The sequence below is a fragment of the Neomonachus schauinslandi genome, chromosome 14, assembly GCF_002201575.2.
Source record: "Neomonachus schauinslandi chromosome 14, ASM220157v2, whole genome shotgun sequence".
NCBI classification, from domain to species: domain Eukaryota; kingdom Metazoa; phylum Chordata; class Mammalia; order Carnivora; family Phocidae; genus Neomonachus; species Neomonachus schauinslandi.
Window position 1 is genome coordinate 53,014,183 of NC_058416.1, and position 12,654 is coordinate 53,026,836.

General features: G+C 40.1%; 1 protein-coding gene across 6 annotated transcripts in view; it reads right to left on the reverse strand.

Annotated features, from left to right (window-relative positions):
* The window catches only part of DLGAP1 (DLG associated protein 1), a 313,149-nt gene that overhangs the window by 52,616 nt on the left and 247,879 nt on the right, over nt 1–12,654 (reverse strand). For 5 of the 6 annotated variants that reach the window (XM_021686214.1, XM_021686213.1, XM_021686216.1 and 2 more), the window contains 2 exons: nt 11,176–11,522; nt 535–626 (listed from right to left, as the gene is read on the reverse strand). In XM_021686214.1, the coding sequence (XP_021541889.1) occupies nt 535–626; nt 11,176–11,522 (439 nt within the window). The remainder of the gene's footprint in view (nt 1–534; nt 627–11,175; nt 11,523–12,654) is intronic. The other variant, XM_021686218.1, reaches the window with a different exon arrangement.

Consider the following 12,654-nt stretch of genomic DNA (forward strand, 5'->3'; position numbering starts at 1 on the left):
TTATTTTAAAGAGCAATCTAAAGGAACTGGTGATTCAAGATAATGATAGATCTTTTCTTTTTTTCTTCCTTCCTTCCTTCCTCCCTCCCTCCCTCCCTCCCTTTCTTCCTTCCTTCCTTCCTTCCTTCCTTCCTTCCTTCCTTCCTTCCTTCCTTCCTTCCCTCTTCATCATTGAGTACATACTAAACACCAGACACAATTAAGTGCTAGGAATAAACATAGGAATAAGATAAGTCCTCTTCTCTTAAAAAGTCTACAGTCCAAAATGGGAAGGTTTTTTGAAGAATGGTTTGGCAACACAACAGTACTGCACACAGTGTTTATGTGTATGTGGATGTGATGTGCTTACTCTAATATTCTAGCAAAAACTTAAATTGAGTGGTTTCCAGTATTAAAGTAGAGGAGGGAATCAGCTAAATGCTTCCAAACTTAATGGAAAATATCACTGAATCTTGTAGGTTTATGTCAGGGGAAAATACTGGTACCATACTTGCCAATATCAAGACGAAAGAGGACAAATGCAAATGGACTCACCACTTCTCTTCTTCTACTTGCACTCCTACGGACTGGAACTTACTGGGTGCTTTATTTTCCCCTGTTTTGTCAGGCTCTTCAGCATCATCCACCTGAAGAAATAATCAAATAGGCAGAGGTGCCCAATTTTAGTCATTTGCTTGAAAAACAAATGTCACATTTTATCAGAAACATCTGCGGTACTACTGGAATGTTTTGTGATTTGTAGTCTTTTTGTTCAATATTTGTGTATTGATGAAGACCATCACTACACTGTTAGCATGTGCTTTTACTCTGCTGATCTTAGTAAAATGAAACTTTATTCACTCTTAAGATAAATGTCTATGATTGCTCCATAGATTTGTGAGTATGTGCTTACCTGTGAACACTATATTAGAAAGGAGCACTGCATGGAAATGGGTTCTTGGAAGTTTTGAATTTGCAGATAACAAAATATAAAAGAAGGAAGAAATTTCATTTATTGTAGTTAGAATTGTTGATATTGAGAGATTTAGGTACTAACTTTTTAAAATAAACTATATAGTATCTTCATTTTTTTCCCCCTTAAACTAAGAAATCGACTTTGAATATCATGCCATGGTTCCTAAATAGCTATGTACAGACTACAGCTCACATAGAAAATGTGTCTATATTTAAATGATAGCCTAGGGGCGCCTGGGTGGCTCAGTCGTTAAGCGTCATCTGCCTTCCACTCAGGTCATGATCCCAGGGTCCTGGGATCGAGCCCTGCATCGGGCTCCCTGCTCCATGGGAAGCCTGCTTCTCCCCGTCTCTCACTCCCCCTGCTTGTGTTCCCTCTCTCGCTGTGTCTCTCGTTGTCAAATAAATAAAATCTTTAAAATTATATATATATATATATGTAAATGATAGCCTATGGGACAAACCTAAATTTGAAATAAATCTTATGACTGTGGAGAGCAATTAGATTTTTTCCTCTTTTTTCTGTGTATTAATAAATTATTTTTTCTAAAAATAAAAGCAATTTAATTAAGTTATATGAAATTAAAATACATAAATATAAAATGTAGAAAGATAAAGCCCCTAAGAATCACTTTCAAACTTTGCAGCACATTTGTCCATCTATTAATATGAACCAGCTCAGTGCCCCTATTATTTGTTTTTTAAACTTTACCCTTCATTGTTCAGAATCCTAAAATCACTATATAGTGAATTTTGTATGGCTTGGAACAGCCTTCTTTACCCTGAACATATTTTTAAAAGTATTTACTCTTATGCTGTCATTTTTCTTTTTCATATTTAGTTCCTAAATCCACTGTCCTGAAATGTTTGTGCTTAAGAAACAAAGTAGAGGGATGCCTGGGTGGCTCAGTTGGTTAAGCGACTGCCTTCGGCTCAGGTCATGATCCTGGAGTCCCGGGATCGAGTCCCGGGATCGAGTCCCGCATCGGGCTCCCTGCTCATCAGGGAGTCTGCTTCTCCCTCTGACCCTCCCCTCTCTCATGTGCATGCTCTCTCTCACTCATTCTCTCTCTCTCAAATAAATAAAATCTTAAAAAAAAAAAAGAAATTAAAAAAAAAAAACAAAGAAACAAAGTAGAGATTTAACATTTTTTTTCCCTACATGGATCATCAATTGATCTGGCTCCTTTTATCAACTAATTCAATTTTTTTTTAATTTGAGATGCCAACTTTATGTTCTACCAAACTTCACCCATACATTCCCATGTATATAGCCTTGTTTTTGGTCTACTGATCTTCTGGTCTTATTACTTCTCCCATTTTTTTCCCTAATCTAATTTTTTTTTTTTAAAGATTTTATTTATTTATTTGACAGAGAGAGACACAGCAAGAGAGGGAACAGCAGACTCCGCACGGAGCAGGGAGCCTGATGCGGGGCTCTATCCCAGGACCCTGGGATCATGACCTGAGCTGAAGGCAGACGCTTAACGACTGAGCCACCCAGGTGCCCCCAATCTAATTTTTAATAAATCTTGGTATTTTCTATGGCATGACACCTCCTGTAATTCTTTTTTTAATGTAATTTTTTAAATTCCTGGGTTAAATTGGAGTATTAACTTCTAAGTAAATTTAACATCAAATTGTCAAATCTCTCCTTCCAGCTTCTACCTAGTGATAAAACTCACATTGGAATTTTTATTAGTGTTTCTTTCAATTTATTAATTTAATTCAATGTATAACTTTTGAGAGAATTGCTATCTTTATACTATGGAGTATTCCTGTGCAGGAATATTAAATTGAATAGTTTTCCACTTTCAGATCTCTTATGTTTTATTTAAAGGAAAGTTTTTAGATTGTTTTCAAATAGGTGTTATATATTCTTTGTGAAGCTCAATCCTGTTACAGTTTTTTTTTTTTTTTAAAGATTTTATTTATTTATTTGAGACAGAGAGAATGAGAGAGAGAGAGCACATGAGAGGGGGGAGGGTCAGAGGGAGAAGCAGGCACCCCGCCGAGCAGGGAACACGATGCGGGACTCGATCCAGGGACTCCAGGATCATGACCTGAGCCGAAGGCAGTCGCCCAACCAACTGAGCCACCCAGGCGCCCCTGTTACAGTTTTTGTTACTAAAGTGAATGGGCTTGTTTTGCTCCATTACATTTTCTGTGTATTAATAATATACAGAGGGGAGTGCCTGGGTGGCTCGGTTGGTTAAGCAACTGCCTTTGGCTCAGGTCATGATCCTGGAGTCCCAGGATCCAGTCCGCACTGGGCTCCCTGCTCAGCAGGGAGCCCGCTTCTCCCTCTGACCCTCCCCCCTCTCATGCCCATTCTCCCTCTCTCAAATAAATATATAAAATCTTAAAAAAAAAAATACACAGGGGGTGCCTGCATGGCTCAGTCGTTAAGCATCTGCCTTCGGCTCAGGTCATGATCCCAGGGTCCTGGGATTGAGCCCCACGTCGGGTTCCCTGCTCAGCGGGGAGCCTACTTCTCTGTCTCCAGCTCCCCCTGCTTGTGTTCCCTCTCTCTCTGTGTGTCTCTCTCTGTCAAATTAATAAATAAAATCTTGAAAAAAATTATATACAGAAACATTATTGATATCTCTGTATTTATATTGTATTCTTTCACTCTAGTGAATCCTAATAATTTTTCAGTGGTTTCCATTAGATTTTCTAAGAGGACATGCATATTATCCACAAATAAAAGCAATTTTACTCTTTCTTTGGAATGTTTAGACCACATTTCACTTTCTTGCTTTGTGTATTGGCTAATGAGAGCAAATAGTACAGAACAAATCTGTGAAAATAGGCACCTATATCTAGCTTCTGAATCTAATTGGAATGTCTCTACCATTTCACCTTTAAATATGTTTAATTAGGTTTCTTATAGATGTCTTATATCATGTTAATATCATGTTAATAGTTGGAATGCCTTCTGAATTTTATTCAATACTGTATTTCTTTTTTTTTTAGACTTTATCTTTATTTATTTGCCAGAGATAGAGCAAGAGTGAGAGAGAGCACACAAGGACGGGGAGCAGCAGGTAGAGGGAGAAGGAGGCTCCCCACCCCAGGACCCTGGGATCATGACCTGAGCCAAAGGCAGACACTTAACCGACTAAGCCACCCAGGCGTCCCTCAATAATATATTTCTTAGCATGCATCTTGAGATCATATTTTCCCCCCTACAGCTAAAATAACTTTGAATTTCTGTAACATGCACTATTTGGTAATGACATATTATTTTATTTTTATTTTTATTTTTTTTAAAGATTTTTTATTTATTCATTTGAGACACAGAGATACAGAGAGAGAAAGAGCATGAGCAGGGGGAGAGCAGAGGGATAGGGAGAAGCAGGCTCCCTGCTGAGCCAGGAGCCTGATGTGGGCTCAATCCCAGGACTCTGGGATCATGACTTGAGCCGAAGGCAGACGCTTAACCATCTGAGCCACCCAGGCGCCCCTATTTTTATATTTATTTATTTATTTATTTAAAGATTTTATTTATTTATTTGACAGAGACACAGTGAGAGAGGGAACACAAGGAGGGGGAGTGGGAGAGGGAGAAGAAGGCTTCCTGCAGAGCAGGGAGCCTGATGCGGGGCTCCATCCCAGGACTCTGGGATCATGACCTGAGCCAATGGCAGATACTTAACCAACAGAGCCACCCAGGTGTCCCTCCCAGATTTTATACTTCCTCTTACATTAGTATTACTAATTTACATGTATGTCTATTTTATTTTGACCTTAAAATTTACCCACATAAAATTGTCACAAGAATTTTTTTATAATTTTAAAAAAGGCTTTCTCATTTCTAATATCATTGATTTGTGTTTTCCCTCTCAATCAGACTTATTATTTATTTGTCTTTTCCCCAAGAACCAATTTTGGTTTAATGTATCAATTCTACTTTAGTTTTTTTTTGCTGTTGCTCTGTTTTTGTCTTCCAATGCATTTATCTCTACTTTCATCATTAATAATTCCTTTCAATTTATTGTTCGTTTATAGTTTTTTGAATTGAATGTTTTGTTTATATTGTAATATTTCTTGCTTAACTATGAAAGAACTTAGGGCTATAAATTCTTCTGAGATCACAGCTAGGGCCACAACCCATAGTGATGATTTATAGGATTCTCATCATTTATTTCCCAATAATCTTGAATTTCCTCCTTCATCCAAATGTTATTTAGAATATTTTTTAATATTTTTAGATGGTAAGCTTTTGTTATCTGCTTAGCATTAATTTCTAGTTTTAATGTGTAATGGTTGGAAACCATGACTGTAATATCTCTTCTTTTTGGAATCCATTAAAATTATCTCAGGAGTTTTGACTTGAGATAAGTCCCCCTAAAAAATCTCTTCCTGAATATGAACTGATTCTGATTTCAAGGACATCAAAATAAAGTTTACAAAGTTAGAATGTACTGAGTACTGTTACAGAAAAAACTATTCATGACACTTGTTAAAGAATTGGCAAGGTACACTTTATTCAGGGGGATTATTGTGATAGACATAGGGACCACAGTGGGCTTGGGCTCAACTCCAAATGCAACAGGAAAAAGTAGGAATTTACAGCCAAGGAGCAGGGTGGGAGGGTGTCAGTGGGTAGAAAATTACAGAGAGGAGACAATCAGGGATAAGAGGGGACCTCAAAGGGTCCTTGCTGAAGGCAGGCCAGGGTGATCAGGCACATCAGCTGGGGGATGATGGAGGATGGGGAACATGATCAGTTGAGGAACATGACCAGACACCAGTCCTGGGGCATTCTGGCTAAACCGACTTAGCAGGATTCTCACTAAAATTGGGCGATGCAAACATGGACACACAAGTACAAAAGTCAAGGCCCAGTCAGGAAGAGAATTCAGAGCAGCCTGACTAGAGTCAGACCAAGGAGAGGCTCGTTATCAATACCACCTCTATGGCTTTACTTCATTGGTTTAAGTCCATTGATTATGAATCAGGGATGATGTGACTTTTTTATTTCTCAAGGTCCTCTTTTAATTAATAGTAACAACTCACTTGGTTTGTATCATTCTCTGAAATAGTTCACTCAACTTGGCAGTGGGACTCATCTCTTCACATGGGTCATGACATGTATTTCTGTACACTTGGATAGGCATTAAAGGAAACAGATAAGTGAATCTTAGGAGTGCAATCTCAGATAACTTAGTTTTCTTTTCTTTTTAATTCAAAGAGTGAGTAAGCAACCACATCTTATGTAATGTGAAGATCAAGCTTAAAGCTCTTTTAGGTTGTTCTACAACATGAGTTCAATGATCATGGAGGGAAGTCACAATCTAATATCCGGAGGTGGAGAGGTTAAGGTCTAAAGCTACATGAAACTCATCTGTACTTGAAAAAAAATTACACTTGAGAGACTAAAAGATGGTGTAACCCCCTGCTACCTTCGGGGATGGGAGTAGGAGTCAGAAGTAGAAAGATGGGGGCATTTCATATTTTGTTCTGTATCCTTTCATACTGTATGAATCTTTTACGACAATACTGTATGCATATACTACTTATTTTGTAATTTTAAGAAAAACAAATTAACCTTAACGTGACCCTTGACTTTTTAGAAAGACATACAACTTTGCTCTAAATCCGAAGCAACCAGTTACCCTCTCCCCGACCCTCCCAGCACTAGACCACCAGAAAAAGCACCAGATAAAGTAGTTGACTTGAATTTTGGACCATATTATAAACAATACATACTTCAAGATATTCTAGAATCATATTTAGTGCCATGAAATGTTCCCACTAGAATGCCAACTAAGTATTCTAAGACTTAAGAGTTAAGTGAACTAAGACTACAAATTCACCCTAGCCATCTCAAGCTTTTTAATACACATGCTTATGGTTTATTTATTTATTGGACAAAGTGACTTTTTCTGGTGACTCACTTATTGTCTAGCAGCTCCAGGCCCATATTTTATACCCATTTGCTCTGTGGCACTGGGGCCAGGACTCTGCAAACTACATTTCCCAGGCTTTGTTCCTGGCCAGCTTTCAGTTATATTCTAACAAAGGAAGGTGGGAGGAGGGAAGGGACTTTCTTTCTGTTTCCACCTTCTGTGGGCATTGCTCTAGCATACAAAGGCAGCTGTGCTCTAGCTTCTAGCCCTCTTGACCCATGCACCGATGTGCTGCTCCCTTGGACATCCCAGCACCAGCTGACCACACCTGCTGTGGTGGTCCGAGGCTGGCTGTACTGGGGACTCTCCCCTGAGCATCTCAATTCTGGGAACCCCACCTTTCCCTTTTTGCTGCCTTAGTCCTAGAAGTGGTAATTGCTCAGTGCATCGCGTTATTGCTCTCTCAACCTTCCCATACCTGTAGAACCAACATTGTGTATCAAACTGCCTCTGTTTGAGAACTGAGCATGGTTTCTATTTTCCTGAATGGGATTCTAACTGGTTCCATGTGGCTACACTCATGTCAATGAAAAAGGCTTAGAGTGTCAGCCAAAGTAGGATGTTGCAGCTTTACAATATGGGGTAGTAGCAAAATTACCCAATGAAACTTAGCCCAATGACGCATGATAGGTATTTCCCTTAAGAACCATGATCCTCAATGCATAGAGAAAGGGAGAAAGAAAGGATGCATGGGTCTCAAGGACAAGGATGGAAGACATTGCATTCTGTGGATGGAGGACCTTGTACTCTGAGTTCGAGCCCCACCCCACCTATCTAAACCTATAGCTGCTTTGCATTAAAGTGTTTATCTTCCAAGCTTTAGTCTTTGTATGTAAATTTATCTTTGTGACAGAAATGCACAAATGTCACCACTCTTACATGGTACTTAGGGTAATCTATTTAAATTTGTGAAGTGACTTTCAGAATGTTTCAAGAAATTGCATAGTAATTATATCTGTCTTGAACAAAATTAAGAAAACCCTTAGCAGATAAAATTTCAGCAAGTTTGGCTATGATTTTAAAGGAAGGTAATAATAATAACTTGATTTAATATTTAGTGAGCCCACTACACTTAGAACTTTACATATATTCTATCAGACAATTTTTTAAAAAGATTTTATTTATTTATTTGAGAGAGAGAGAGAGAGAAAATGAGCAGGGGTGGGGGGAGGCACAGGGAGAGGGAGAAGCAACTCCCTGCTGAGCAGGGAGCCCAAATGTGGGGCTTGATCCCAAGACCCTGAGATCATGAACTGAGCAGAAGGCAGATGCCTAACCGACTGAGCTACCCAGGTACCCCATGTATCAGCCCATTTTTACTACAACCTATAATAAAATACCCTGTGGAATAGTGACTGTTACTCTAAATTTCCAGATGAGGAAACTAGAACCATTAAGTAATTAGCCTAAACTCGCACAGGTTGTAGAGTAAAGGATTGTAATGTTAGCTGTTAGGCATAGATTAAATTAAAAATGTTGGGTAAGGTTTGGAAACTCTGACCCTAAAGAGGTAAAGGGTGGGAAAGAGTTCAAGATCCTAGTGTTATAAATTTTGGGGATTAGGATTTAAATTGGGTTACAGTGTAATGAAATTTGATGACTGTTTCGCATTTTGAATTTTTACTTATTATTCTCCATCAAAGAAGTGGTATAGCATGGTCACATTAAGCACCAAGGTACAGTCTAGGCTGTCAATGTAGGATGTGTGGCCTTGGGCAAGTTATCAACCTCTCTGTGTTCTCATCTATAGGGTAGAGATAATCGTACCACCTATGCCATAGGGTTGTTGTAGGGGCTAAATGAAACAACCACATAAAGTACTCAGTCCTTCCATATAGTTTTTATAGTAGTGAACAGTGATTGAAGGAAGAGTTAGAGCAATTTTTCCACTCACTAAAATAATTCAAATATTTAAGTGGCGGGATGGTGTCTGAAACAAAACTTTCTCCCCAACATTACATGTGGGTTTCAGAGTAGTTCCATCTGGCTGGGTGAAAATGACAATAATGTAAGGTGGATTTCATGTATATGAATGCTTTATTCTGAGTAAGAATTTTTTGGAGAAGAGGCATCTGGCTGGCTTGGTAGAGCTTGTGACTCTTGATCTCCGGGTTGTAAGTTCAAACCCCACGTTGAGTGTAGAGATTACTCAAAAAAAAAAAAAGAAAAAAGAATTCTTTGGAGAAGAACCTATGAGATCAACCGGCAGACCTGGGAGGTGATTAAGATGGATATATAGAAGCTTTTAAATAAAATGAACAGTAAGACTGACAAACAACTATCTTTAAAATATGTTATTATTAAGAGCAAAAAGGCAAGATATAGAATAGGGTGAGGTATATGCTAACATCTGGGTGAAAAAAGGGGAATAAGTTAAAATATATATTTGCTTGAATATGCACAAAGTATCTCTGTACGGAGATGCAAATGTTGGTTATATTAATTTTCTCCGGCAAGGAGAACTGACAGGCTATTAAATAAGAATGGGAGGGAGACTAGTCACTGAACGCCTTTTTGTAACTTTTGAATTTTGAGCCAGAGGAATATTTATCTATTGAAAAATAATGTAAAATAAAGAAAAAACTTAACTGAACATTAAGGAAGTAGAAGTAAACTAACATGGCCCCATGCCAGCTATGGGCCAGATAAGGAAAGTAGATTTTTTTTTTATCATGGGTAATATATACATGACATAAAATTCTTCATCTTAACCTCTTCTAAGTGTATAGTTCCAGCCAGTATTGAGTACATTCGCAATACTGTGCTACCATCACCATCATCCACGTCCAGAATTTTTTCATCATCCCAAATTGAAATTCTGTACCCCCATAGGAAGCTGGAATCACGAACTGAGCAGAAGGCAGATGCCTAACTCAATCTCAAAATAGTTCTCTGAGGGATAGTTAAGCAAACAGGCTCAGGAAGATGGCGTCATTTACCTGGACAGCACAGAGAACCGGCCTCTGCTCTTCCCTCCTCCAAATCCCTTGGGCAGTTGGGAGAGCAGTTAGCTTCTAGGGGGAGGTGGGAGTGGGCATGGGGGTGGAGGCTGGCTTTGTGCATTTGCCTCCTGCTGTGTCTTCTAGTACCAGGCACCAGTGCCACAAGTTCTGTTAGGAAACTTGACAGCTTGTGCTATGGTAACCTGTAGGTTATATATGTATAAAATAAAACCATCTGGGGGCGCCTGGGTGCTCAGTCATTAAGAGTCTGCCTTCGGCTCGGGTCATGATCCCAGGTCCTGGGATCGAGCCCCACATCGGGCTCCCTGCTCAGCGGGAAGCTTGCTTCTTCCTCTCCCACTCCCCCTGCTTGTGTCTCTCTCTGTCAAATAAAAAAAAAAAAGATTAAAAAAAATAAAACCATCTGACTCATTGCTACTAGACAAAATTTAATTGCCCTTTAGAAGTGCACTGTGCAGAATGCACTGTGAAAATACATCATCATTGTGAAAACGTACCCCACGCCTGGCTTTTAGATGTGCCTTAGAGTTGGTTCATTGTGAACAGATTTATTGGCTGCCACGTCAGGAAGTTATTATTCAAAGGGCACCTGCATGATATGGCACAACAAAAAAGGGAGAAAGGCATGACTCTTCTCCACTGAGAGAAGGAAATTTCTAGCAGGGTAAGCCAAGCTGAACAGATGTGAAAAACAAGAATCAGTTTGATCTTATCTTTGAGCAGCAGAAAACACTGGGCTGAACTGAGAAGCCTGCTGAATTATCTACCATTTTTTGAAATGCATGATTAAATAACCAACAATTATGCTGAAACTACTGCACATTCTTTGCTCATGAAGCTGTGATGTGAGTGATTGCTTTCTACACTACCAGTCACTTTGGTCTTGCTCCCCCTCACTCCCACATGTATGAGAAGTGATTCACATTTTTGTTCTCAGATGGTTACTCAGTAGTGTCGAACATACTATAACACAGCTCAGTAACCCAGGTTATTCTTGGATGTCCACTCCTTTTTTGAGAATCAAATGTGCATCATGAATTGAGGGCACTTTGTGCGTGATTGTATTCATGTTTGTTCAGCTATCCCAATGCTTTGAGTCACACATTCAATTTAGAGGACAAAAATAGCAGCCTCTAATAATGCCTACAGACAAAATCTCTTCATAATTTTTAAGTCACATTCAACAGCGTAGGAATTCCAGAGCCAATCATTTGAAAATCTGGTCCCCCACATGGCCCTATCACCCAAAATGGCCAGATGGCAAATCTTCTGGAAAAATAAAATTGCTTAATTTCTTGAGTGTTGGGGTCCCTATTTCAAAGGACAGAAAGGGAGGCTGTTACCTGTATCCCAATAGAGAGACATCGGTTTTTCTTAAAGTGATCCTTCTTCCTGTCCTCTGTAGTGACAGCGGCAGGGTTGTTGCTCATGTGTTGACTCGCAGGGCCGTGGATCTGGGCATTTGCAGCTTCAATGGCGGCTGTCAGAGCCTTCATACTGTCCAGGCTCTCCGTGGAGTTGCTCAGTCCAGACTGGCTGATAATATCTCCTCGCTGGCCCTGTCCATCCATGTAGGCATCCTGGGCAGACTCTGTGCTACTCTGGGCTGTGATAGAAATGAAAGGTTTCGTGGTAGTTCTGGGTGGGACTGGAGGTGGTGTCTTCTTATATGTTGTAATGCAAGATGACACTGGAAGACAGTGAAAACAGAGACACTGTGATTTCTGTGTGGGTTTCAGTTTCTGCATTGTAACTAACATCCACTGGAAATCAGGGCACATGAAACACAAAAAGACATTGAGCATGAAAACAAGCCCGTTGATAGAGTAAGTGAGATCCCTGCTTCAGGGGGATAGTTGAACCTCCTACGAGGGGACGCTCCCACAAGACTGAGGGGAAAAAAGACCGGAAAACACCACCCTCTGAGATGGACGTTTCTGAAATGGAAGTTAATATGAATTAACATAAGATAGCCATCTGTAGAAATCTTCCCAGGCAACAGTACACCCTGAGAGAGAATGTATATACATGTAGATAAGCCCAGTGTAGTCTCTGCCTGCTCAGGGAAATACGAAATATAGCTAATGTTAAACAACATAACTCACTGGAGAAGATTGCAGTGGTGGAAAGAAAGCAAAGAGGTTGTGAGCAAGTGTGGTCTGACCCTAACCACAGTGGGAAGTGCTGGGGGGTGGGCACGGGGGCGCACAGAGCTGTCCCAGCTTCCTGGGCTGTTTCTTCCTTTCTTTCTCCCTCCCTCCCATCCCTCCCTCTCTTCCTTCCTGTCTTTGTCTCCCCCCTCTTCCTTCCTTCCTTTTTTCCTTCCTTCCCTCCTTCCCTCCTCCTCTTCTTCCCTCCTCTTCTCCTTCCCTTCCCCTCTCCTTCCCACCTTCCTTCCTCCGGATAGATGCTCACTATATAAACTTCTTTTCTGAAATTTTTTGTTGTTATTTCTGAGCAGTATATTCTAGAGAGAATATACTGCACAAAAGTATCCTAGTGTAGTCTCCCTCGTTTCTAAATCTGTGGTGGGGGGTGGAGGGGTGGGAGATTGGCTTGTATGAGCCTACTCCGTAAAATGCTGTCCCTCAAGGCTACTTAATCAACTCAGGGGCCTGGGTCTGTGCAGAAAGGTGTCCTTTCTGGACCTGTACAGTTTAGTCAAGATCCTCCCAGAGGCTCTGGCTAAAGTAGCCTTCGCTCTTCTCTCCAACTACCTGATCACAACTCTGAGGTTATATGAAGAAGATTTACACACTGGTTTTCAGCTTTCCATTTGTGGAGCATGGTGTACAAAATACAGATCAGAAAGAATGATTACG